This window comes from Panthera uncia (genome assembly GCF_023721935.1).
Source record: "Panthera uncia isolate 11264 chromosome C1 unlocalized genomic scaffold, Puncia_PCG_1.0 HiC_scaffold_4, whole genome shotgun sequence".
NCBI classification, from domain to species: domain Eukaryota; kingdom Metazoa; phylum Chordata; class Mammalia; order Carnivora; family Felidae; genus Panthera; species Panthera uncia.
In genome coordinates this window covers 71,075,911-71,100,394 of record NW_026057585.1, presented here as the reverse complement: position 1 = coordinate 71,100,394, position 24,484 = coordinate 71,075,911, and the positions used below count along the sequence as shown (strand labels likewise).

The 24,484-nt window shown below is 57.7% G+C and overlaps 1 protein-coding gene across 6 annotated transcripts in view; it reads left to right on the top strand.

Annotated features, from left to right (window-relative positions):
• PTPRF (protein tyrosine phosphatase receptor type F) overlaps positions 1-24,484 on the top strand; it is an 88,258-nt gene that overhangs the window by 36,359 nt on the left and 27,415 nt on the right. For all 6 annotated transcript variants that reach the window (XM_049617307.1, XM_049617308.1, XM_049617306.1 and 3 more), the window contains 6 exons: positions 1,331-1,519; positions 10,369-10,479; positions 19,908-20,177; positions 21,667-22,248; positions 22,460-22,596; positions 23,090-23,234. In XM_049617307.1, the coding sequence (XP_049473264.1) occupies positions 1,331-1,519; positions 10,369-10,479; positions 19,908-20,177; positions 21,667-22,248; positions 22,460-22,596; positions 23,090-23,234 (1,434 nt within the window). The remainder of the gene's footprint in view (positions 1-1,330; positions 1,520-10,368; positions 10,480-19,907; positions 20,178-21,666; positions 22,249-22,459; positions 22,597-23,089; positions 23,235-24,484) is intronic.

Genomic DNA, 24,484 nt, shown 5'->3' with positions numbered 1-24,484 from the left:
CCCCCACCCCCTGCCCCAGAGGAAGACTGACAGTGTTCCCATCCTCTATTGGGCGTGCCTGGCGTCCACACCGACGGAGAGACTCTGCCCAGTTCTCACACACACACTCTGGTGGGGAGGACCTCTTATCAGCCCCAGGCCCTAGCCTTGGTACCTGTCTGCCCTGGTGGCTTAGCCGTTGCTAGTTATAATGATAACGTCAGCTAATATTCATTGGTGCAAGTTCTGTGTCAGACACTGCCCAGCACTTATACATCATCAGATGTAGTCCTCAAGATGGCTTTACAAGGTAGGCACTTGAACCCTGTTTCCAGATAAATGGAGGCACGGAGAGGATTAGTAATGCATCCAGGTCACAGAGCTAGTTAGTGGTGGAGGTTAAGCCCTATGTGGCCTGTGCTAGTCCAGAGCCTGTGCCGGCAGCCCCTCAGGGGCTGTGTGCAGAAGCCTAGGTGCAGCAGGAGTGAGGATGCGCTGATACCTGTTGCTTCCAGGGAACTGACTCTTATGTGAGTCGCCAACCCCTGGCAAGATGGAAAAAGGCAGCCAGGGAAGGGTTTTGCCTTCATCAAATTTTGGTGAACTCCTCATAGAGTTTTTTTATCTCCTTAGCCTCCACATGCTCTGACATGGTCCCCAGGCCTGACCACGGCCCCCAGTGAGTGAGGGACGAGGGTTAGGGTCACGACTGCAGTAGAGAATGGGTCAGGGTCAGGACCAGGGGTTGAGTGAGGGGTCATTGGCAGGGCAGGGGGTACCCAGAGTCAGGTCCAGAATTCAGGCTGTGATGTGGGGCTCTGCTATGCTGTAGAGCCAGAGGCTAGATGTGAACAGTGGAGGGGACACTGCACGTGCAGAAGAGGGAATGGGGATTAGACAGCACAGGGGGCTTTTGGGCTCAGTTGTGGCTCTGGGTGCTGCTGTATGAGCTGTGGGCCACGTGCAGCCCAGCATCTGTATAGCACTTTCTGCTGTGGCCAGCAGAGCATCAATCCTTGTTTTTCCCGGGGCCCAGAGAGATAAGTGCTGACATCTCCCCTCTGAGGCATTGTTTCTCAGACCTGGAAACTCCCTGACAGGGCAGGACGGGCCCCACTGTAGCCCCTCCCCGCCCCCGCCTGAGCCCCAGAGAGGGCAGGCCTGGGTAGTGGGACTCAGGACTCCCCAGTCCTTATGTGGAGCAGGCTCCACCCTTAAAAGTCAGGAATTGGGAGACAGGGGTCTTGAGGGTGCCATCCAACCTGGGAGTCAGGAGAAGCTGCCCACAGCAGAGGGTTCTAGAGGGCAGGTAGTGCCAGCCCTAACTCACATGTCTGTCCTTTGTCTGCAGAGGAACAGCTGCCCTCTGGCTTCCCTTCCATCGACATGGGGCCTCAGCTGAAGGTGGTGGAGAAGGCACGCACAGCCACCATGCTGTGTGCAGCAGGCGGGAATCCAGATCCAGAGATCTCTTGGTTCAAGGACTTCCTCCCTGTGGACCCTGCCACGAGCAATGGCCGCATCAAGCAGCTGCGTTCAGGTGAGCAGAGGGTGAGGGACAAGGGGCTGCACAGACTTTAGGAAAGGTGTCCAGCTGAAACTAAGCACAGCCTTCCCTCTTGGGCCTGGATACCTGGGAGCCACAGGAGGTCTCAGCCTGGGGCCGACCTTCTGGAGCCATGCAGAGGGCATCCACTGGGCAGGCCAGATCTTGGTACAGGCCCACCTGGCCCAGGAAAGAGCTGGACAGCGAGGTCTAGTCATCGGTGATTCTTTTACCTTCCTGGGATCATCAGAGTCTAGACTTTGGTCCATCCCGGCTCCTTGCAGCATGAGTGATGTGCCCCAGCATAGCGTTGGGCTCTGCAGGGGTGCTCTATGGGCGTTCGTCCTCTATTTTTCCTATAGCCTGGCCTGCGAGGGGGCCTTCGTGATGCTTCTCCTTACTTCTCCAGACAGCAGGGTTTAGCCAAGAGGCCAAAGATGCTTTATGCATCAGGCTTCAAAAGGCTGGACCTCAGGAGCTTAGAGCCAGGAGGACTTGCTGCCATCCCTTGGCCACCAGGGCCACCTGTCTCCTCTGGATATCTCAGTCGAGCCAGCTCGGAGGCCCGGGAGCAAGGATGCCGTCACGACCAGGCAGGAGGTGTCGCCCCATTGATTGATCCACCTCTGAGGCTCCCGCCAGGATAATTGATTCAGTTTTTGTGGGAACGGCGCAGGCGGGAAAGGAGGCTCAGAATCAGCTTAGCTGCGTTCTGCATTTGCCGCCAGCAAGGGCTGGACCGATAGACCTTGGTCCAGAAACTCCTGCTAGCTGCAGGCCAGTGGGCTCAGGCAAGATGGCCGGCACCAACCAGAGCCCCTGCTGCCCATCAGCTGTGATGTCAACACTGCAAAGGAGGACGTGACTCTAACCCTTTCAGGGCCCTGCAGGCTTTAGAGGTGCCCCTGCCACTCTCTGGGGTTCCAGCCCCTCCCTGCTACCTCCCATCAGGTAGACACCCCTGCAGTGCCCAGGGGAGGAGGGAGGGATGAGCTGCCCAGCAGGGCAGGATTCAGGCCCTAGCCATGGCCGTCTGAGACGGCCTACGAAGTGTTAGCTCATTTAATTTAATTAAAACTCAACAAGATGGAGGCAGCTGTAACGCAGTTAATTAAAACAGCCATAATCAAGGCAGGAAATGGTCCGGTAGCATTTGCAACCTCTGCCCAGCGCTGCCCAGTGGCCGGCATGGTTCGGCTCCTCTGCATTTCCCCACAGTCCGCCCAGGCAGGCTCCCCAAACAGGCAGATGGTCCTCCCTGCAAGCCTGGCCTCCACCCCAGAATGGCACTGACTGCCCGTGGCAGCAATTCTGGGAAGGCACACTGTCTTGCGTGCTTGTTCATCAAGTATTTATGCAGTGCTTACTGTATGCCAGGCCCTGTGCCACCCATTCACTGCCCAGTGAGTCGGCGCCTGCCCGTTACTCCACTGGCTGCTGCTCCTCCCCTTCTCCCTGGCTTCCCTCTCACTCCTGTCTTCCCGGAGGCCTCACCTTCCCCTGCTCCTTCCTCCAGCCGGGGAGCCCTTGTCACCCTGCCCTTGCCCCACGGGCAGGGCCTTCCCCTAGGCCAGCTCACCCGCTCCTGCAGCTTCAGGTCGCCTCTCCACTCCTGCATGCCTAGGTCTATCTCTCCAGCACCACACAGCTTACCTGAGCTTTAGACTAAAAAAACCTATCTGCCTTCTTAGTGTCACCCTGGCCGCCATGAGTGGTGACTTCCTTCCCAAACAGCCACACCCTTCTCCCCCACCCTGACCCTCTCCCGGCAAGTGGCAGCCCCCTCAGCCCGAAACCTGGGACACACCCCGACTCTTCCATTGAGGAAGAATCAAATCTTCTCATCACCCACATGGTTTTCATGTTGGACCCCTCTTTTTCCTTCTGCTGCCTCGGCCATATCGCAGTGCCGAGCACTGCCCTCCCTGCCTCCAGGCTCCCCCCGGGAATCTGTCCCCCAGCAGCTGTCAGTTTTCCCCTTGGTGCCTCCATGTTCCGACAACCGCAGTGGCCTCTCACTGCCTGAGTGGCCGGGCACCTGCTCCCGAACAAGGCACACGGAACCCCTCTCGATCTTCCCAGCTCACATCTCCAGCTTTACCTCCTCCATCTCAGCTACCCAACTTAGCAGTTCTGTTAAGTCCTTTAACTGCTCTGAGCTTCTGTTTTCTCACCATTAAAACGGAGTGACAGTAAGCACTAAGTGAGACGACAGCAGTGGAAACTGTAGTTTGCTGCCTCGGGTACTGGGAGGGCTCCGTGAACCGGGCTCTTGTTACCGGTGGCCACTCCCCACTTGCCCTGAACCACCCTGACCCCATCCTTGCCCTCTGCTCTAATTCACCAGATCATGAAGCCTCTCCCTCCTCTGCCTAAGTAAGGCCTACTCCTTCAGGACGCACCCGCCCTGTGTTGTTACTGCCTGGCTCTTGTTCTGCTCACTTAGGCTAGGTGCCGCTTGCAGGGAGGGCCTGGGTCTGGCTCCCTGCCGTGCAGCCGCAAGGTCTCCCCCAGCTCCTAGCACAAACCCACCTGTAGGACAGGTATCTCTGATAAATTTATCTCTGATAAATTATTTCATGAACGTGACCTTTGGGCCCTGTTCCTGCAGACCAGTGTCCACCTCTCCTGCTTCTTAGCTCTGAGGAAGACCTCGTTTGACCTTTACTGCCACCTGGAAGCCGTCACCTGGAGGGTTGTGGACCCAGGGTCCAGTTCCTAGGATGACACCCTTGGGGTCTCAATCACCCTACCTCTGTAGTGATAGACAGGATTCTCTCCCCCATTGCTGTCTGGCCCTCCACTCCAGTCGCTGCTGCCCCTGTCCTGTTATCACTTAAAAGGGTGCCCTGCACATGTGACAGGGATATCCCTTCAGTGGAGTGGAATCAGGCCCCCAAGCACTCAGCCGTTTACAGGGACCGTCACAGTTTACGCATCGCCGACAGATCACAAAGTATTTTCCTGCCTTTTGTTGCATTTGATTCTCCCCAAGCCTGAGAAGTAGGACAGGCTGTGATTATCATGCCCACTTTACAGCTGACTTAGGGGAGTCACTTGGGGTCACATGTGGAGATCCAGAGCCAGGGAGCCCCCCTGTGCAGTCACCCAGAGGCCTTCTAGTATCGCATACACCAAATCTGGGACCTGGGGAGTGGCTGGACACTGCAGGCCCTCCAGAGTTCCACGGCCCCATCCTCTCCAGAGCTCAGGCCCTCCCTGACCGGTCCCCAGAACTTGTCAGGCACCTGCAGGTTGAGCTACAGCACATGTCACGGGGCATGGCCCCGGAACAGGAGCTGGAGAGGAAGGCAGCTGGTGTGAGCCTTACTCACGTGTGAGCTCTGCTCCACGGGCGCTTTCCTCACTGAAGTGACATGACGTGCTGACATAGGAGCCTGTTGGGAATTTGAACTCGAGGCCCATGGTGGACCCAGGAGGAATGGAGACAAGTTCAGGGAGAATGGAAATCAAGTCAGGAGCAGATGGTGTCACTGGAGCAGCTAGCAGGGGCCAGTCTCCAAGTGGGGTTCAGAGCCACTGCCGGGTCCTGAAAGGAGCTGGTGGCCCACACGCTCTGCCAAGCCTGGACAGGGCGCCAAGGAGACCTCCCGTGCTCTGCTCAGTGGCCTGAATGTGCAAGCCGCCATCTCATCACCGTCGAGGACAACCTGATCCACACAGCTACGTTCTCACCCAGAGCACAGCCTCCTTCCACACCCTCTGAAACCTGAGCTGAGACTACAGGGCCTGAGCAGAGATGCCAGCATCTGGCTGCAGGCATAGGCCCACCGGCTCTGGCAGATAGGACCCAGAGCCAAGGGCGGAGCAGGCTTCAGGGTGGGCCTGACGCCTGCAGTCCCCTACTCTGCTGGCTGGCCCAGCTCTGACCAGAAGAGCCTGCCCCCCAACCCTCTTCACCCATCAGGGTCTGGGTCTGTCAGGCGGGCACACTGGCGGTGCATGGTCATGATTTCCCTTTGGCCTGAGCACACTGGCACCTCTCGGGAGCAATGCAGACTCCTGGGTCCCTGCCAGTCTCCCACACCCACCTTGTGAAATGGTAAGGCACATTCTTCTTTCAGTTTGGTAGAGAAATGATTCTTCCGAGAGGTCCAAAGACTCGTCACACAGCAGGTTAGGTTTGGGGAGAGCAGAGGCCAGAAGCTAGGGGTCCGAGTCCTGGGCCATTTACACAGCCACCCTCTGCCGTGTCCAGCAAGCACTGTAGAAGTAGATCAGTGGCTGTTGACTTTTTCGTCTTAGCACCTCCGATTGTAAATATTAGAGAATCTCAAGGAGCTTTCGTTTCTGGAGGTTTTTCCTGTCAGCATTTACCATATTACATATTAAGACTGAAAAGGTTTTAAATATTTAAACTTTAAAATGATTTTTAAAAAAACCATTATATGTTAAATAATATGTTTTCGTGAAAAATAATTATGTTTCCTCAAGCAAACATTTCACGAGGACAGTGGCATTGTTTTACACTTTAACAAATCTCTTTAATTTGGGGCTTGATGGAAGATGGTCACTGGATTCTCACATCTGCTTCCACATTTGCTCTGTTGCAGTATCACACTTCACGGAGCTTCTGGAAAACTCCACTCTATATTCACAAGACAACAAAAGTGAAAAATGCAAATAACTTCTTAGTATCATGAAAATTGTTTTGACCTTGTGGACCTTCTGAAAGGGTCTCAGGGCCACTAAAGGTCCCCTGGACCATGCCTGGAGGATCACTGTGATGATGGTTCTTCCCAGTCTCTCTGCAGCCCCTCACACCCCCAGCCCAGGTCCCAGCAGCTGCCTTTTCCTCCCCTCCAGCCTCTGTATCTGCAGTGGGGAGGCTGTGCACCAGACGTGATTAGTTCCTGCGACCTCACTTAATAGGCCATGTGACCTTGGGCTTTGGGCAAGTCACTTACTGTTCCTCAGCTTGTTTCATCTTTCCCGTGTGAACATGGATAATTCCTCCTAGGCAGTTGTCATCGAGTTTGATGAGAGAGTAATCAGTGTTTGATTTGTCTTTTGGCATATTTCCCTCCCGTAGCAATGGGCAGAGAGGGTCAGGGTGGACAGCCCTGGGCCCAGGCTCGCCCGGAGGCTCCTCACTCCTCTGGATGAGGCGGAGGTAGAAGATGGGGCCCGAACACAGCCTCAGAGGAGGCACCTGCTGGGAAGGCAGCTGTTCAGACCTCATAACCACCCTGCAACAGGCATTTGGAGGTGTGCGTCTGGCCCCCTGGGCTTGAAGCACTGAACAGGCAGGGAGGGGACACCGGCCTCTGGCTCTCACCAGTCAGGTTGGGGGTAAACTCAGTAGTTACTCGCTTTTGAGCAGGGTCGAGTGGGCTGTAGAAGGCGTTTGCTACTGGGGTGTAAGTTCACCCCGAGTCCCATGGTGGGGCTTGGCTGGTATGTCTGCTTTGCTTGAGGGAAACCTGGCCTGGTGGTGGTGGCCTGTGGCAGGCCCTCCCTTTAGCCCTTTCTGTGTGCTTAACCTCCTTGGTTGCTTTTGGTAAGTGCTTTGTTTTGAAATCTTACCCACCTATGAAATTTAGGTGCCCTTAAGGAGTGGGGTTGCTACTACTTTTATTCACTTTTCCCCTCGTTGGCTTCAGCCAGCTGGGTCTGCAGGAGCCCTGATTCCACCTTCCTGAGTCCCATCACCTTCAGCCCCGATATCCCTGGCCCCACCCTCCCTCACCTCCTCAGAGCAGTGCCAGTGACCCGGGGGACACAGCTTCACCTGCATTCAGCCTGGCTCAGCCTGGTGCCTGCGCACTTGTCACCTGCGTCGGCCTAACTCGGGCCTCGATTTCTCCGTGTATTTAAGCCCCTTTCTCATGTTTTATTTTATCTGGTTTGGCTTTTTGTGGCTTTCCTTCCTTTTGTACTAATGCTTCTCTCTGATCTTATTTGCATTCAAATTACCTCGCCAGGTGGTTCACCAATCAGAGGTAAGAATGCTGTCCGTGCATCTCGCCACGCCACGCCACGCCACGCCACTGCTGTCACCACCACTCCATCCCGTCCAGTCCGTCACCTCCCCCATGCCCATCCCGACCTCTCCAGCCTCCTCATCTCCAGCTCCGGTCCCCTCAGCACCACCGGCCACCACACACCTCCACTCTTGGTCATTCCCTCCTGTGGACTCATCCATTGCAAGTCTGGACTGTAGAAATAACTCCACTGAGCCCTGCCTTGGGGATGGCAAGCCCTGCTTCCTGGGCCTTCCAGGCCAACCCCACAGAAGGGACCCTGTCAGCTCCCACAGCGAAGCCAAGTGCTGATCCCCAAGCCCGGTCACAGATGGAGAGTCTTCCCAGGAAGTGGGGCAGCGTGACCAGGCCTTGCCTTGCCTTGCCTCCCAAGAAGCTCCTTTTTCTTGGGGCCCTCAATGACTGCTTGACTTCCTTTTAACCTCCTGGCCCTAGGACAGGGTGAGGACCATCCTGTAAATCCCGTTAGCTCAGCACACGCTAGGAGGAACATGCAGTGAAGACTTTAGTGTAGGTGCTGCAGTAACACAGAATAACCAGGGTCTCCTGTGACCAGATCAAATGACCTGCCAGCCCCGGCTGCTTCCAGAGCCCCGCAGCCTGGGGCTTCAGAAATCAGACTCTGGACTCAGAGATCTGGGTGCGAGTTTGACTCACCTGTGTGACCTTCAGAAAATCAATCCATCTCTCAGAAGTCTGCTTCCTCATCTTTAAATCGGGGCCAGGGCCCACCTCAGGGCTCATGAGATTTAGAGGAGGAGACAGGGGTCTGGGCGGTGTCTGGCTTGGAGCAGCCACGCTGTAAAATGGTTGCTTCTGCACTGATTTTATTCACTTCATCTCTTCACACGTCTCTCAGCGTCCTCGGGTACCTCTAGACCCCTCAGTCCAGGGCCAGGGTGGTCTCAGGACAGAAGCTGGGCTGAGGAACAGCTGCCTCCCTGTGGGGCGTCTTGTCCATCACCCTCCAAGGACGGGACTGACCCTGCAGACCCCCCACCCGTCCTGTCAGCCTGTACCAGTTCTTCATGTCCCTGCCGCTGGGGCTTGGTGTTGACTCCAGGTTTGGGAGTTTCTGTGTGCATATAGGCTCAGGGTCTGAACTGGGTCCCCTGACCAGTCCTACTTCTCAGCACGGCATGGGGGGGCGGGGAGGGGAGCCTCCTCCCCCAGCAGGGGTCCCACCCAGGCACTACTTCTTGTCCCTGCCTGTGGCACCAGCCACTGTGTCTCCCCTCCCTCCCCAGCTGAGCTGACCCAGTGCAGCACCCCCCACCTCCACCCCACCACTAGCCAGGGGCTGACCCCACCTGCTCAAATGAACATTTTCTGTAACAACGTCCATCCATCCCATACACATGACCTGTTGAGTGCCCGACAGGGCTGTTCTTGGAGGAGATGGGTATTTGGCACGTGCGCTGGGCCCTCATGCTCGTGCTGCCTGACGCCCAGTGGGGAGGGCTGAGGCTAGGACCAGGGAGCAGGCCAGCCCTTTGTCCTGCATCGGGGTTGAGCCTTCGCAGGCTCTTCCCCCACCTCCAGCGCCCAGCCCCCTGCATATTCAGGGCCCCTCCTGCTGCCCTGGGCCTGGGTGGTGGGAGAGGGGTGTCAGGCAGTGAAGAGGCCGCAGCCAGGACCCGTGGGGGTCCTCCCCTGGGGGCTGGGCCACTAGAGTGTGATGTGGAACTCTTCCTGTGGCCCCTGACCAGTCCAGTCAGGTGGGGTCCCGCAGGTTCTGTCTGTGTCCTGTGTGGGTGTGGTGACCATCAACCAGCCTCCCCTGGGAAGGGTGGGACTGTCAGGGTCACCCTGGCTGTTCCATGCAGGCGGTGGTTTTCTGTCAGGCTGTGTGCTATGGGGTTAAGTGTCCGTTGGGCTGTCCTGTGTGGGTTTGATTGTCTGTCGGTTTGTTCCAGGGAGGGGGTGTTGCCTGTGCCTCGGGGTGTTACTGTCACAGACAGCTTTCTGGTGTGCGCTCATGAACGGTGTTTTTCCAGTGTTTACTGCCAGAGCTGGGGGGTGGCCAAGTCAAGTGGTTACACCTGCCACCTGCCCCCTGCCTTGGGCTCCCCTACCTGTACCTGCCACAACTGGACCTCTGTGAGGGTCCTTTTCAGCTGCCCGCCTCTCCCCCCCCTCCCCCCCGAATCCTGGCTCCTGTCTGTCCGTCTGCGGCCGGAGCAGCCCCTCAGGGCACTGGCCCGAGTGGGAGCTACAGCCTCCATTAGCCTCCTGAATTATGCAGCAGCCGTGGTGGGTCGAAGCACTTTAGCAGGACCAGGCTGAGGAGAGGAGCCGGAATGGGTGGGGCCAGTGGGGTGGGGATGGGGTGGGAGGAGAGGATGGGTGCTGTGAGCAGGGCACCAGGCCCCCAGAGCAAGCCCCTTCCTTCCCGCGGACTTCTGGCGGGCGGCGGATTCTCAGGCTCTTGCCCAGTGAGAGCCGTTGCATGCTTGCAGCTCCCAGGCCCCCAGGTATACAGGCTGCTCCCACCTATGCCTGGCTCCGCGTTGCCTGGCAGGCCCGGTAGGTCTGGGAGCACTAATGGGGATGCTCCCTGGCAAACGGGCTGTAGTGCTGGACACTCCAGGGCGGTAGGGGGTGTGATGGAGCCCCTGGCCCAGCCCACAGGCCCTACTAGACTGCAGGGCAGGACAAGCAGGATTGTGTTCCAGAGTGTGACCCTTGCTTCCAGCCGGGAGGCCAGTGGGCTCATCAGGCAGAGCTTCCTGGAAGCAACACTGGTGCCCAGGCGTGGCCCTGATTTTTGCAACATCTCATCAACACAAGCCCCCTCCCCGTGTTCTAGGCCTGACCTCTGTCGCTGTGTCCCCACAGGTGCCTTGCAGATTGAGAGCAGTGAGGAGTCGGACCAAGGCAAGTACGAGTGTGTGGCGACCAACTCTAAAGGCACACGCTACTCGGCCCCCGCCAACCTGTATGTGCGAGGTAAGGATGCAGGCAGAGCCCAGCCCTGTCTCTGCGGAGCTGAACTGGCCCTGCTGGGCACGTTGTCCGGAGCCCTTGGTGTGGACGGTGGGGGCTGCCGTGGGCCCAGTCTCTCCTTTCCTACCTCTTTCTGCCGCAGAAAGAACAGCCGTCACAGTGCTCCCACTGGGCAGACTCCCCATGTCTACTGCTACTTTTCCTTCCTTCTCTGCAGGCCCTCTGGGAGGCAGCCGCTCTTGGGAGCATTTGTATCTCTTGTAGGTCCTGCCACGTGGGCCCAGAGCCCCACGGGAGTCTCGAGCCTTCCAAGCAGACTTCTCACTGTCAGTGTGTGTGTGTGTGTGTGTGTGTGCGCACAGGCGAGCATACATGATTGTGTGTAAACATGGGCATACCGGCCCAGTATTCCTCGAGTCTGTCCTGCCTACCCCAGCCGGCGGGAGGCGAGGGGGGGCGGGGGGACCTCCAGGCCAGGTGAACCTGCCCCTCTGGAGGCCAGGTCTGCCCAGGGCCTTCCTGGAGGAAGAGCCGGCTGTGCTCTGTCACCAGCCAGGACTCTTGTAGAGAGTGTCAGTCTGAGGTAGTTGTGAGCCCCTGTAGGTGAGCACTACTGTGTTTCAGGTGTTCCTTGCTGGGACTTAATGGATCGTGCATTTTCACAAGTCCAGATACCCAGCAGAGAGAGCTTGGGGACTGTTTTGGAGTGTCCAGTGTCTGCTCTGCTCACAGCCCAAGGGTGACCAAAGCCGGCCACCTGCTCCTTCTTGAGGACACCCAGGGTCTGGTGTGCACAGTGCCCAGCAGGGACCCTGCTTCTCCTCCCACATCCCCTCACTTAGCCCTCCCGCACAGATGGACATCATTACAAGTGAAACTGTCTCTACTCAGGGGATTTGAAAAGGAAAGTGGACACGGCTTCCTTGCAGCGATGACTTCATCATGCTAAGTGCTTAGGGCCGCTTCTTGAGGGGGTCATCTGCCTGTCTGCCCAGGCCCTGTCAATGGCCTGTCCCACTCTTTGGGGCCACATAGACAGGGCAGGGAAAATCAGGCCTTCAACCATATAGTTATGGAGGAGCTGCTCTGTGTTAGGGCACAGGTTCCCAAGAGGCCCAGCCTGCCAGCCCACTGGGTGACAGGCAAATTGTGCTTCAGAGACCATGGAACTATCTTCATCAGAGTTGGGGGTGTGGGGTGGGAGGTTCCCACTCAGCCCCCTTGTCAGGTGTCCTCATCAAGGCACGCCTAAGTGGACCCAGGACCTATCTTAAAGAACATCATCAGAGCAGAGAGGCCAGGCGCCTGAGAGCCACCCACAAGGCCAAGAGAGTGGAGTTGTGAGGTGCACAGCCCTTCCCCACACGGCTGCAGCCAGAGCTTCTGACTGGCACACAAGGGGTCTGACAAGTCCCCTCCTAGAGAGGAGCAGCTGGAACAGTCCTAGGTGCCTCCTCCCACCTGGACTGTCCATTCCAAGTGCTCTGCGGTCCTGACTGAACACTTCTTCCAAAAGATCATCGGGTCCAGAGTGGCTACATCAGGGAGAGGAGAGGCCCGGCAGAGCCACTGAGAAACCCTTGCTGCCTGGGTATGGGCTGGTCCTATGGGCACATTTCCTGGAGCAGATCTGCAGGAGGTCCTACTGAAGCAGGAAAAGGCCCAGACATAGGTGATGGACCCTGCATTGTTATCTTGACTGGGTGGTAGGTAGTCCCTGAAGTCACCGTCACACTGGCCTAATCCCTGAGGCGAGGCGGTGGGTCTCTTTGGAGATGAGGAGAGCTCAGCCACCGTAGCTGCCAGCCGGGCACTAACCAGGGAACTCTTACCTCCAGCCACACAAGGTCCTCAGGCAGGACCCTGCCATGGTCCATCCCCCCTTCCCACCAAGTCTTCCTAAATCACCTTTCTGACCAATACCCACAAAGTCTTTGGGGCAGGGAGTGTGGGAGTTTCTTTAGTTCAGCCCCACTTGCCAGGGACCCTAACGCAGGCCGTCCAGCCTGGCTCTGTCTTTTCCTCCCTCACACACATGTTCCTGTGGGCCCTGATATGTAAGGTTCAGCCCTAAGTTTCTGTCCCCAAGACCTGACTTATACCCAGGCCCCACCTGAACCTGTACCTGCCCTGTTTGGTCAACAGCAATTTGCCCTGTAGCCTCAGGACATGTAATGAGACTTGTAGACACCTGGAAAACCTGCTCCTAGGACTTTTGCTTCCCATGTCCCCACTGCTCCTCATCTCTGTCCTGGCAAAGCCCCTGCTTTCCACCCCCAGCAGTGCAGAGGGCCCATCAGCCCCAGCTCCTCTGAGACTGCCTCTCCTGTGCTGGCCACCAGCTCTATCCTGAACCCTGCTTGCGAGTGCGCCGCCCATGGAGAAATCCCCCAGTGCCTGCAGAGCGGCTGCCAGCAGAGCGGCTGTGAGGTCTCCTTCCAGCGCAGGCACCTGGGGCCCCTCCAGGCCAGTGGGCTCCAGCTGTCGGGAGCCTCGGCATCCGGGTTGGTGTGGACTCTAGCCCAGGTTTCTCAACCTCAGCATAGTCGATACTTGCAGCTGCGTGACTCAGTTATGTGGGGCTATCCTGGACATTGTATGATGTCTAGCAGCACCTCTGGCCCCCTAGATGCCAGCAGTACCCCCTAGCCATGACAATCCACAACTTCTCCAGACCTTGCCCAGTGTCGCCTGGGGGGACCCTACCTGCTGGGAACCACTACAGTAGATGGACGGCCTCCCTGCCAGCATTCACCTCCCTCCATCTCTCTTCTCCCGCCGTGTCCACTGGGCTCGAGGCCACATCTCCTTGGATTTGTTTTCGGTGCCTCGCATCTCCTCTGTCCTCTAAACTCTCAGGGCTCTGCTCTCTGTCTGAGCCCCTGCAGCCGCTGCATTTAATGGGACAGCATGTGTGAAGCTCCCGGCACAGTGGCAGGCACATGGGAAGTGCTTGGTGGCCAGTGACCCCTGCTGCTGTCAAGATAGCTGTTGGGGATGCGTCATCCAGTTACACGTGCCTTTGCTCACGGTGGCCCACAGCTCCACCCACAGTCCAGCGGGCCCAGGCAGGCTGGGTGGACCAGCCTTTCTGTGTCACCATACGTCTTTGTCTCCGAGTGACTCACACTCTCCTTCCATCCACAGCGTTTCTCTCCTCCAGCTCTCAGGACACAGAGCTGCCAGGGGCCAGGGTGTGGCCACGCCCAACCTTCCCCCTTCTCTTCAGGGAGCTGGCCGCTGGCCACAGCTGAGTCTCAACGGGGCAGTGTCTCTACAGCCTTTCTCCCCATAGGTGTCCATACCAGCTCCCCAAGCTGGTGCTGTGCAGTGTGGGGCTTCCTGAAGGTGGTGGGAATCTAGCAGCCCGTGTGCCTTGGTGCGTTTGTGGGCTGGGTGGGCCCCGACCCCAGAGCCCAGCTCACTGGGTCTGTCGAGCCGTGGGGTGTGTGTGAGGCATGGGGACCCGCCTGTGCTCCCCTTTCACCCCGCCCTGTTCCACCCTTGGCGCCCCAGCGCCTGCCAGTGGGACCCAGCCCTGTCCACCATGTCCTCCATGAGTCCTGAGTCTTTCGTGAGCGGCGTGGTCCGCGTGCACCTGCGTGCACGTGCGTGTGCGTGGGGCACAAGAGTCTTGTCTTGTTTCCGTGCTGTGTGGGCAGTTGAAGGTTGGCCTGTTTTTACTCTCTCTGTGTTTCTCCTTGTCTTTTTTTTATTCCCTCCTCATCCTCATCGCACTCTGCCATCAACCCAAACTCTCATCTCTCAGATCAGCGAGAAGGTTGGTCCTTTTCACTTCTTATCCATCTGCAGTTCGCCCGTCGATGGGATGCTCCCGTCAGTATGGCCCAGAGGGCTCGGTCAGCTCCCTCAGGCTCGCCCCAGCCAGGCCTGCCCGCCAGTCGGGCTCCGCTCTCTGCTGTTTGGGCCGGCAGGCCGGCAGGACCAGGGGTGGGCGGGCTGGCCCCCTGCCCTGCATGTTTGTGCCGCTTGGGTCCCTGATGTGCCACGTGCTGCATGTCCCCTTAGCTGGGCTCCCCTGCTGGGGCGGTCAGGCAGGCATGGTGCATGACACGAAACTGTGCCCCCCTTTGTGCCTGGGCCAGGCCAGCTCTCTGTTCCAGGTGGGGCTCAGGAGTGGTTGGGGGAGCTGAGAGCAGTAGAGCCTTACGTGTGCCTGTGGGGCCTTTCTCCACAACCGTATCACCTAAACTCCACCTTTGCCTGAGCTCAGCTGCAGCCACTGGAAAGACGAAGGGAAAAGGCTAATGTAGAATGAGCTCACCCCACAAAGTCCTGCGGGTCTGCCCTGACCTTGAGGTTCCCACCAAGCCCCGATGGGCCTCGTGAAGTTTGGTGTCCATGGCACAGGTGGGTGGCATCATCTTGGGCCGAAGGAAATCTACACTCTTGTCTTTTCCCCCTTTCCAACCAGAGCTGAATGAAGATCTTCCCACCTGCCCCAGCCCCTTTGCCCAGACCCTCCCAGCCCTCTGGTGTTCCCTCAGGCCTGTGCTGGGCGCTGAGCATTCAGATTCAGGGAGCTCACACCTGACCGAACAGTTGACTGCAACTTGGTAAGGCCCACGTGGGAGCCAGAAGAGGCCCCGGCCCAGCCACAGGTTGGGAAGGGCTCCGCAGAGACCCTGCTCCAGCCCATTCCAGAACATTCTCACATGGGGCTCTGTTCTCAGCCCCACCCTCAGGGCCAGACCTCTACTGCTAGCCTTGGGGCCAGCAGCAGAGGCTGGCACTCATTCCTGTGTCACATGATCTCAGTGGTCAGAGGAGACTCACCTGTCCACTGGGCTTTAGGCTGAGCCCCAGGGAGCAGACTCAGGCCACCTGGTCCCCTTTCCTCCGTGAGGGAGAAGAGAGTCAGTCGGGAGGAGGGCTGAGGCCCCAGCTCAGATATCAGCCCTGAGCATCCGTCCATATGCGCTCCTGAGCTCTGGGGCATTTCGGTTACACCATTTCGCTGACCAGGCGGATCTGCCGGGGCGTCCAGAAAGCAGTCATCAGCAGACAGCCCAGCCTGCCTGCAGCCGCCTCCCCCTACACCCATTCCCCCACCATCCTGGTCCCACATCCCTTTTCTGTCTCCCCCTCTGTGGTCCCACCAAAAATAAGCACGTATACAAATATTTAACGGGAAAGCAGAAATGAGTTTCTAAATATTCCAGGGGGATTTGCCGGGCTGGTAATTTGTTTGGCGCTGATAATTACATCTTACATTTTTCCAGCTTTACTTAAAACTGTGTGCCGAGTGCGCCGGCATTTAATTACTGCTCTGCGGCAGCCACAAGGTTATTTATTAAAGAGTTATTTTATCTTGATACAGTGGATCCTGCCCCTCATCCCCTCCTTAATGTTGTGTTATTTTCATCAGAGAAATTTCTGTGAGTGAATGCAGATTGCGGGGCTGCCTCCCCCTGCGATTAGGCTGTCACTCCACTGAATGCTGATGCCTCCGGGCGCCACACCGCCCTATTATAGGGGGTTGTCAGCGCAAATAATTAGACTTAAAAGTTACAGCTGAAATATAATCCAGACATGGCAGAGCCCTGTTTTGGAAATTGTCTATAAAATGTCAGCAGTAAAGATGCACGGGGAACAGTAATAGACCGGCATTGTTGGAGCCCAAGATTAGACCTAAGTGCATTTTTCCTGGCTCTGGCTTTTTTCTTCCCTGCTGTTGCTCTGTCAATAGACTGAGTCCAGGGCAAGTTCTGCCCGTTTTGGAGGCCTTGTGTCTGGGACGGTGGGAGGAGTGACCATGGGGCTGCTGCAGGGAGGCGCCGGCCACTCCTGGCTGTTAGGGCGGGGGTGGCTGTCCAGGCAGGTCCAGGGTGCAGGGCCCCACTGGCACTCGGGATCCCAGGAGGCCACCTCATACCTCTCTTGCCCCCACCCTCCCTCTGCAGACATACCATAACCTCCCTCACACTGCAGTGAAGATGAGCCTGAGCTTTGGGAAGTCTCGCTCCAGAGCTCCTTGTGTGTGCCCGAAGCCCGGTGCTCCGGCAAAGTCAAAGGTGCATCCCTAGCAGCCTCTGAGCTTGAGACACTTGCCCGGGTGCTAGGGATGATCCTAAGGGTCACATCTGACCTCATCCTTAGTCCCCGCAGTGTTCTGTCTTCCACCTGCAGGTAGGAGAGGAAAAATACAAGGGAAAACAAAACTATTCTCAACGTTTATTCTGAAGGGCCTCCACTTCCTGACAGTGGAACAGAAGACCTTGTCCTCCCAGGACTATTTGGAGTACAGTCCTGTACTTTCTACACTGCTTTCTATACTGCTTAGGTCGGGACCCAAGGTTTATTGGCCAAGGACCTACGTCCTTTCCCTGGGGCTCTTTGTTTTTATGTCCTGGGACTAATCAGGCCCCAAGATTCCACCACTGACCAGGGTCAAGCTTGCAGCCATGGTGTCCCCTGGCACAGGCTTTCCAAGTCCCATCCTTCTTTTGTATGTTTGTTTGTTTATTCTTGAGAGAGACAGAGTGTGAGGGGGAACGGGGCAGAGAGAGAGAGAGAGAGACATGGAATCCAAAGCAGGCTCCAGGCTCTGAGCTGTCAGCACAGAGCCTGACACGGGGCTCAAATTCACAAGCCGTGAGATCATGACCTGAGCTGAAGTCGGACACCCAAACGACTGAGCCACCCAGGTGCCCCATCCAAATCCCATCCTTCTGCCAACTGGAGAATATCTTCTGCCAGCTCTGGCTGTCCAGAAGCTTCTCCCTAGAGCCTCCCAGTTGTCTTTTTTAAGACTTATCAGCCAGGGCTCAAAAGGGTGTGAGCTTTTCATCACACAGACGATCTCCTGGTAATACGTAAATTTGGGCATGGCACTTAGAAGGATCAGTCTTAAGTCGGTTCTCTTGTCTGTAATTGGGAGGTGATAGCATCTCTAGCAAGGAAGCCTTCAGCCTTCAGTAATAGATATTCAAGAGTGGTTTCCCTTCCCCGAGCTTCTTTCGGTGCCCATGAATGAGGAGGACATGGGCTGAGAATAAAGACCTGATCAGTTAAGACTGTTCCCCTGTGCCTGTCCGCCCAAGCCAGGACTGTGCTGGACCCCTTCCTTCGTCGGCAAGCCTGGGCCTGGTCTGCAAATAGACCTGCCTGCCCGTACCTCTCCTCCCACTGCCAGCCCCCCAGGCCCAACCCCGGAGCTCAGGGAGGGCCCACAGCACCAGGCTGGGCAGTGCTTCTCTCTGTGCATCCCAGTCTCACTCTGGTATCATTCGAGGGAGTGAGTGCTCAAAGGGCGCTCTTGTGGGTCCCTCCTGCCAGCTGTGCCCAGGATCCAACTATTCTCTGCCATGCAGAACTCTCTACCTGTGACATGTTGTCATTATTCCATGTGGACTCCCAGCTTTGGGACAAGTGACAGAAACCTACTTAATTGGCTTAAGCAAAACAAGGAGATTCTTGTCTTAACCAAACTCAAATATGTAGAGGTAGATTTGGTGTCAGGCAGGGCTGGATCCAGATATTTAAACAGTCTGGTCAGGCTCTGGTGTGTCTCTTAGCTCTGTTCTCCTCAGTTGACTTCTTTGTTCTCAAGTGTGTTCTTCCAAGTGTTACAAAAGGTGGTCCCCAGTCCCTCTAAGAGTAGCCATGGCAGTACAGAAAGAAAGCTGTTCTAATAGTTTTTGCAGAAGTCCAAAGGCTATATATCTCGCTAACCCGATCTGGGTCACATGCCCCATGTAGCAAGAATGGGAGGAGAGGCAGTTCCCCTAAAGAAGATGAGGAGGCCAATTCTAGAAGGCAGAACACTAGATGTCCATGAGACACATTGAGATCCCAAGTGAGCCTGGGGACACAGAGGGAAGTAGACTCAGCCCATGATGCCAGTCACACGTGGCTTTCTTGGGGGTTCTGTCTAGAGGTCTCGGAGTGAGGTGGTGTGGACAGAGTTGGGGCAGGAGCTGAGTGAGGTGGGGTCTGGTCATGTGGCCTGAGGAACCATGCAGGTGTTTTAACAGAGAAGTAATGTGAGCAGAACTGTGCTGTTTGTGGAGGGGCCTGGAGGAAGCCGCCGTGGCCGAGACTGGTGGGGGCAGTGGCCTCTGGGTCTGGAAAGAAATTTAGTGGGTTTGAAAGATACTTTAGCCACGCACCAACAGGACCTGATGATTTGTTGGGTGTCTAGTCTCTGGGCTGCAGCTTGACCCCTGTGCAGTGAGGTCAGAGATGGGACCAGGTGGTTTCTGCGGTCCCTTCCAGCTCTGATTCTGTGGTTTAGGCTGTCTGAGCAGCAGAGTCTGGAACCTATGGTGGAGGTGCTCCTGATGTGACAGCATGGGTCCTTTGCATGCCCTGGCTCCCCAGCAAGGGTCCTCGGAGACCCGCACGCACTCTCGGTGCCGCCTTTTGGTTCCTTAGCCTCGCTGCCTGCCTTCTCCAGCACTGTCTGTAGGGGTGCCCCTGCCCACCAGCTGCATGACCCGTCAGCATGCCACGCATGCCTGCCCATGGCTAGGTCTTGCCTGCCTTCCCTCCTTCTGCATGTTCCAAATGTCTGTGCCCAGCTTCCAACTTTCAGGGGGGGGGTTCCAGGCTACAACTTGGCCTGAGAAGCTCAGAACAGCTTCTGGCCTGGAAAGCCCAAGACCAGAGGTCGTGGCCAGGCACAGCTACCCTCCCTCTTGAGACCCTTGTTCATTGGCGCAGAAAGCCGTCTGTTCGGCGCCCTCATCGTGTTACTGCCATCGTCATGCCCATCCTGCCCGCGGACCACGTCCCTGGCCTGCCCTGACCCCTTGCCCAGCCCCTTCTGAGGGGCAGCTCTTCCCCTTGGGTTCCCAGGCTGTGTCTTGAGCCTGGTTGAGGTCCTGGCAAGTGGTCATGCCCCTTGCCCTCATCTCTCACCTCGGGTCACAGCCTGGAGGTGGAGGCGGTGACTCCAGAGAAGGTGGCCATGTCACTCCTGGGCAGACCCTCTGCCCTGCCCCAGCCATGCTCTGAGGTCCTCCACCCTCAGGTGCCTGGATTTCTCTCACTGGTGCCCCAGTTAGCCCCTCTGGAGAGGGTCAAGAGCAGGTGGGGGCAGGCACTGGAAGGCAACCTGGGATGTGGCCCTGACTAGGCCCTCAGTGTAGACCAGAGGCCCGAACCTTGCACTGAGTCCCTGTGTGACCCTGGGCAGAAAGGACTTTTCTGGGCCTCAGTCTCCTAGGCTGTAAAGTGGGAGCTTGGTTGCGGAATCTCTTATGTTCCGGTCTGAGTGCGGGGGTTACTTCTAGCCCAAAAGTGGGGTGGTGGGAGGTGGTAAGCTGGGGCCCAGGGACTCTACCCCACCTGTCTCTGAGGTGGGTTTGACTCTGGCAAGCGGGGCTTCCTGGATGAGGGGCCCCTGCCCTTCCATCCTCCGGAGTGTCCTGCCCGGCCCGTGAGTACCTCTCTCCCTCCTCCCACAGTGCGCCGTGTGGCTCCTCGTTTCTCCATCCCTCCCAGCAGCCAAGAGGTGATGCCAGGTGGCAGCGTGAACCTGACTTGCGTTGCGGTGGGCGCACCTATGCCCTACGTGAAGTGGATGATGGGGGCTGAGGAGCTCACCAAGGAGGATGAGATGCCTGTTGGCCGCAACGTGCTGGAGCTCAGCAATGTCGTGCGCTCCGCCAACTACACCTGCGTGGCCATCTCCTCCCTGGGCATGATCGAAGCCACAGCCCAGGTCACAGTGAAAGGTGAGTGCCACATGCATGCCTGCCGTGGCCTGCGGCCCGCCCTGTCACACAGGGTGACAGGAGGTCCCAGCACCCATAGCTGGTGAGGATGGCTGTTGTGGGGATGGATGAGGTCTAGGGGTCATCGCCCTCTCCTGGGGTCTCCTGGCCCTCACTGGTGGAGAGAGGAGTTTCTGTCATTCATAGTGTTAGTAATAGCAAACAGATACTGAGTTCCCGTGGGCAGATACCGCACTGGTAAGCACAGAGTACTTTGTTTCATTTGTATTATGCTGGGAGGTAGGCCCTCTTCCTGTTTTACAAGTGAGGGAACAGAGATGCAGGGTCACATGGGAGGAAATGACAGAGCAGAGACTTGAACCCTTGGGGGTCTGATGCTATAGTCTGATGCTACAGTATGACCCCCTAGCCACTACATGGCACCAGACCCTCAGGTTTACCAACCCCCTGGCAGGAAGGATATGGTGAAATAGTGGCCAAGGGGGCGTGGGCTCTCCACCAGCTCCCAGGGATAGGCATGCATATGCACACTCCTCCAGGCTCCCTGCCTCCGTTCCTCCCTCAGAGCCGTCCTCCATTCGGCAACTGAAGTGATCTTTTGAAGATGTGAAGCAGGTTCTCACCACTCTCTTTTAAGAAAACAGCCTTCCAGTGGCTTCCTGTTGCTTTTAGGGTAAACACCGGGATCCTCACTCCCCTCACCCAGCTCTGCTGGCACTACTCAGTTCTGCCGGGCGCTCACCCAGCCCTCACTATGCTGGTTCTCCCCCAGTCCAGGTCTCAGCCCTGTGAGGCCCTCGTGGATGTCCCCAGCTCAGCACCCTGCTGTCTGCTGTCCTTGTGTGCACTGGAATCATGAGTATGGACGCAGTGCTTCCCACTCACCCTAGAGTGTAAACTCCGCAAGGGCAGGGGTGCGGCTGTGTGACCTGTGTCCTCAGCCCCAGCGCAGTGCCCAGCACTTAGTAGGCTTTTGATAATTATTTGTTAAATGGTCGGCTGTGGATCTGGGGCTTTTCTACCTTCAGTTTGAGCCAAGCCACAGGTGTGTGGGGCCCAAAGCCCCAACACTTTCTAAAATCCAGACCTTTCCCTTAGGCGTGTCTCTCCCCAACACCAGCCCCAGTCACGCGTAGGTGCCCACAGGGAGCGCAGGCAAGCCCCAGAGGCAGACCTCAGCCTCCCAGCCTGTGTGCATGGGACCTGGTCAGGCCATGCCACCTCTGCGTCTTAGGTTGTTAGGTGAGGATCTAGTGAGTTCTCGAAGTAACGTGGGTAGATACTAGATTACCAAAGGTCCCTGGAGGCCCTGACAGGTGTGGTCACCATCCCCTGCTAGGTGCCCTTAGAGGTCACCTTGAACTTTTCAAGCTGTTCTTCAAGGTGGGTTCTGGGGGTCAACCACATTCTGGTTGGATAACATCAAAGGCAGGCTTGGCTCCCGGAGTCATGACCTCAGGCCATCCTGAGCCTCTCACTTTCTTCCCAGCTCTGCCGAAGCCTCCAATTGACCTTGTGGTGACAGAGACAACTGCCACCAGCGTCACCCTCACCTGGGACTCTGGGAACTCAGAGCCCGTGTCCTACTACGGCATCCAGTACCGTGCAGCAGGTGCGGAGGGCCCCTTCCAGGAGGTGGATGGTGTGGCCACCACCCGCTACAGCATTGGTGGCCTCAGCCCTTTCTCAGAATATGCCTTCCGCGTGCTGGCGGTGAACAGCATCGGACGAGGACCACCCAGCGAGGCAGTGCGGGCACGCACAGGGGAGCAGGCGCCCTCCAGCCCCCCGCGCCGTGTGCAGGCACGCATGCTGAGCGCCAGCACCATGCTGGTGCAGTGGGAGCCGCCCGAGGAGCCCAACGGCCTGGTGCGAGGGTACCGCGTCTACTACACTCCCGATTCCCGCCGCCCCCTGAGCGCCTGGCACAAGCACAACACAGATGCCGGGCTCCTCACCACCGTGGGCAGCCTGCTGCCTGGCATCACCTACAGCCTGCGCGTGCTGGCCTTCACTGCCGTGGGTGACGGCCCACCCAGCCCCACCATCCAGGTCAAGACGCAGCAGGGAGGTAAGTGCGGGCAGCGTGCTGGCTGGGTGGCCACAGCAGAGCTGGGGTGGGCAAGGCTGTGGCGAGGCCTCTTCTGTCAGGCCGTGGGCTTGGGGGCCTATATTCCACACACGCGTGGTCACTTGGGATGCAGGACATGGGTGCGAGGGTGTCTTCCCCTGCCCTCGAGGGGATCGGTGAGGTTCACGGCGCCTGGCCTGGGGCGTTGCAGTGCCTGCCCAGCCGGCGGACTTCCAGGCAGAGGCAGAGTCGGACACCAGGATCCAGCTCTCGTGGCTGCTGCCCCCGCAGGAACGGATCATCAAGTATGAGCTGGTGTACTGGGCCGCGGAGGATGAAGGCCAGCAGGTGAGTACCCAGCGGGGACAGGAGAAAGGAGGGGGGCTCCTCCTGATCCCTTAGAGTCTGTGGTGGGCTCACCCAGGCAGGCTTTCTGGATTTTGTGGTTGTACGGACGAAGCCCCCAGGGTTCTCCTTGGGGCTCTGGGGCTCACATGGCTGATAAGGTTCCATAGTCTTTGTTGCCCCTTTGCTGGGGGCAGAGTCTGTCCTTGGGTCTGTCCGTGGGTTTCTTGGGTTCTGTGGCTTACACGGCACTGGCGGAGCCCTAAAGTTCCCCACTGGAGCCACGTGTCCCAGGTGTTCGTGGTCATGTAGTCTGTGCGGTGTCCGTGGCATGGGCTGGGCCGAGTCCCTTATATGGTCCAGGTGGCCATGTGACGTGGAGCCAGCCCTGGAGCCACGGTGGGTCCGCAGGGGTCAGCTGCAGCCCGTGTTGGGGAACAGCCTCTGAGTGACCTTTGAGGTCAGAGCAGTCAGTGAGTGCTCCCTGCTCTTCCAGCACAAGGTGAACTTCGACCCCACCTCCTCCTACACTCTAGAGGACCTGAAGCCTGACACACTGTACCACTTCCAGCTGGCCGCCCGTTCCGAGATGGGGGTGGGCGTCTTCACCCCCACCATTGAGGCCCGCACAGCGCAGTCCAGTAAGTGTCTTCTGAGGCTACTGCCTGCTGTAGCTGGGAGGGACACAGACATACACACCCTTCTCCCTTGACCAGGGGGGGTGGTCAGGTCTGCCAGGCCCTGGACTGGACCCTTGTCTGGGCTCCAGGTCTGGACCCCGAGAGAGGGACAGGTAAGTTCCCACTGGTCTGCGTCCGGGCGGTTGCTGCCCGCGCTGCTCCCCACACCCCACCCGCTCCCGCCCCTCCCTCTCCCAGGCCACCCCCCCCCCCACGACCACCCAGGTAAGTTCTGTGTCTGTGACTCATCCTCTTCCCCCCCCACCCCCCCTACCCCCAGCCTGTCTGCGCTGGCCACACTGGCTGACTAGGCCATTCCCACTGGTGGGACGGCCACGCTTGCCCAGTCTCAGACACGCCCCCGCTTTGGCAGCTGTCCTCCCTTTCCATGTCCCCACATCTCATCTCCCCCATCACCTACATTCCCTGCCCCGTGCCCCCCACCATGAGAAAGATGTGTGAGCTGTGTCATCACACCGGGCCAACCGCATGTAGGGACACATCTGTGAGCATGAGACTTTGTGACTGAGAGTGTCCACGTGCCTGCCTTAAGACCACGTGACCTTCCACGTGTGGGTCTGTCTGTGAGGCCATTTGTACTACACTTTGTGGCTTTGTGTGTTACCGTGTTCCTGCCTGCGTGTGACTCCGTCTGACCGCCTGACTGTACAGCACCTGCATGTGTGTCCAACGAGTGTCTGGCGTGCCCTGTGATGGAGTGGCCATGAGGGTCTGTGTGATAATGGGGGCCACAGATGTATGGCTGGAGAGGATCATGGCATTGAGGCAGCACAGGTGCTCACCCTAGACACGGCAGCATCTGCAAGGCGGTCCATGTGACACGGGGCTGTGTGTGAATGTGCCAGTGATGTCGGGCAGCTATGTGGGACCTGGTGTTCATGGATCCATCCTGCGAGCACCTGCTGTGCTCCTGCTGCGCCCGTGCATGGTGCGGGGCTGGCAGTGACCCTGACGTGGCCTCCACCTTGGGGGGATCCTGGTCTAGTGGGGCAGATAGATGTTAAACCTGCAGTTACCCAAATGAGCTCTTAATTATGTTTGTGTTAAGTGCTGTGGAAGAGACATATGATGGGATGGGAGCTTCATCTGGTCTGAAGGGCCAAAGGGGCTTCCTTGGGTGACACAGGCCTTAGGCAGAGGGTCAGCAGGTGCAAAGGCCCTAAAGTGGTGAGTGGTGAGCAGGGGGCCAG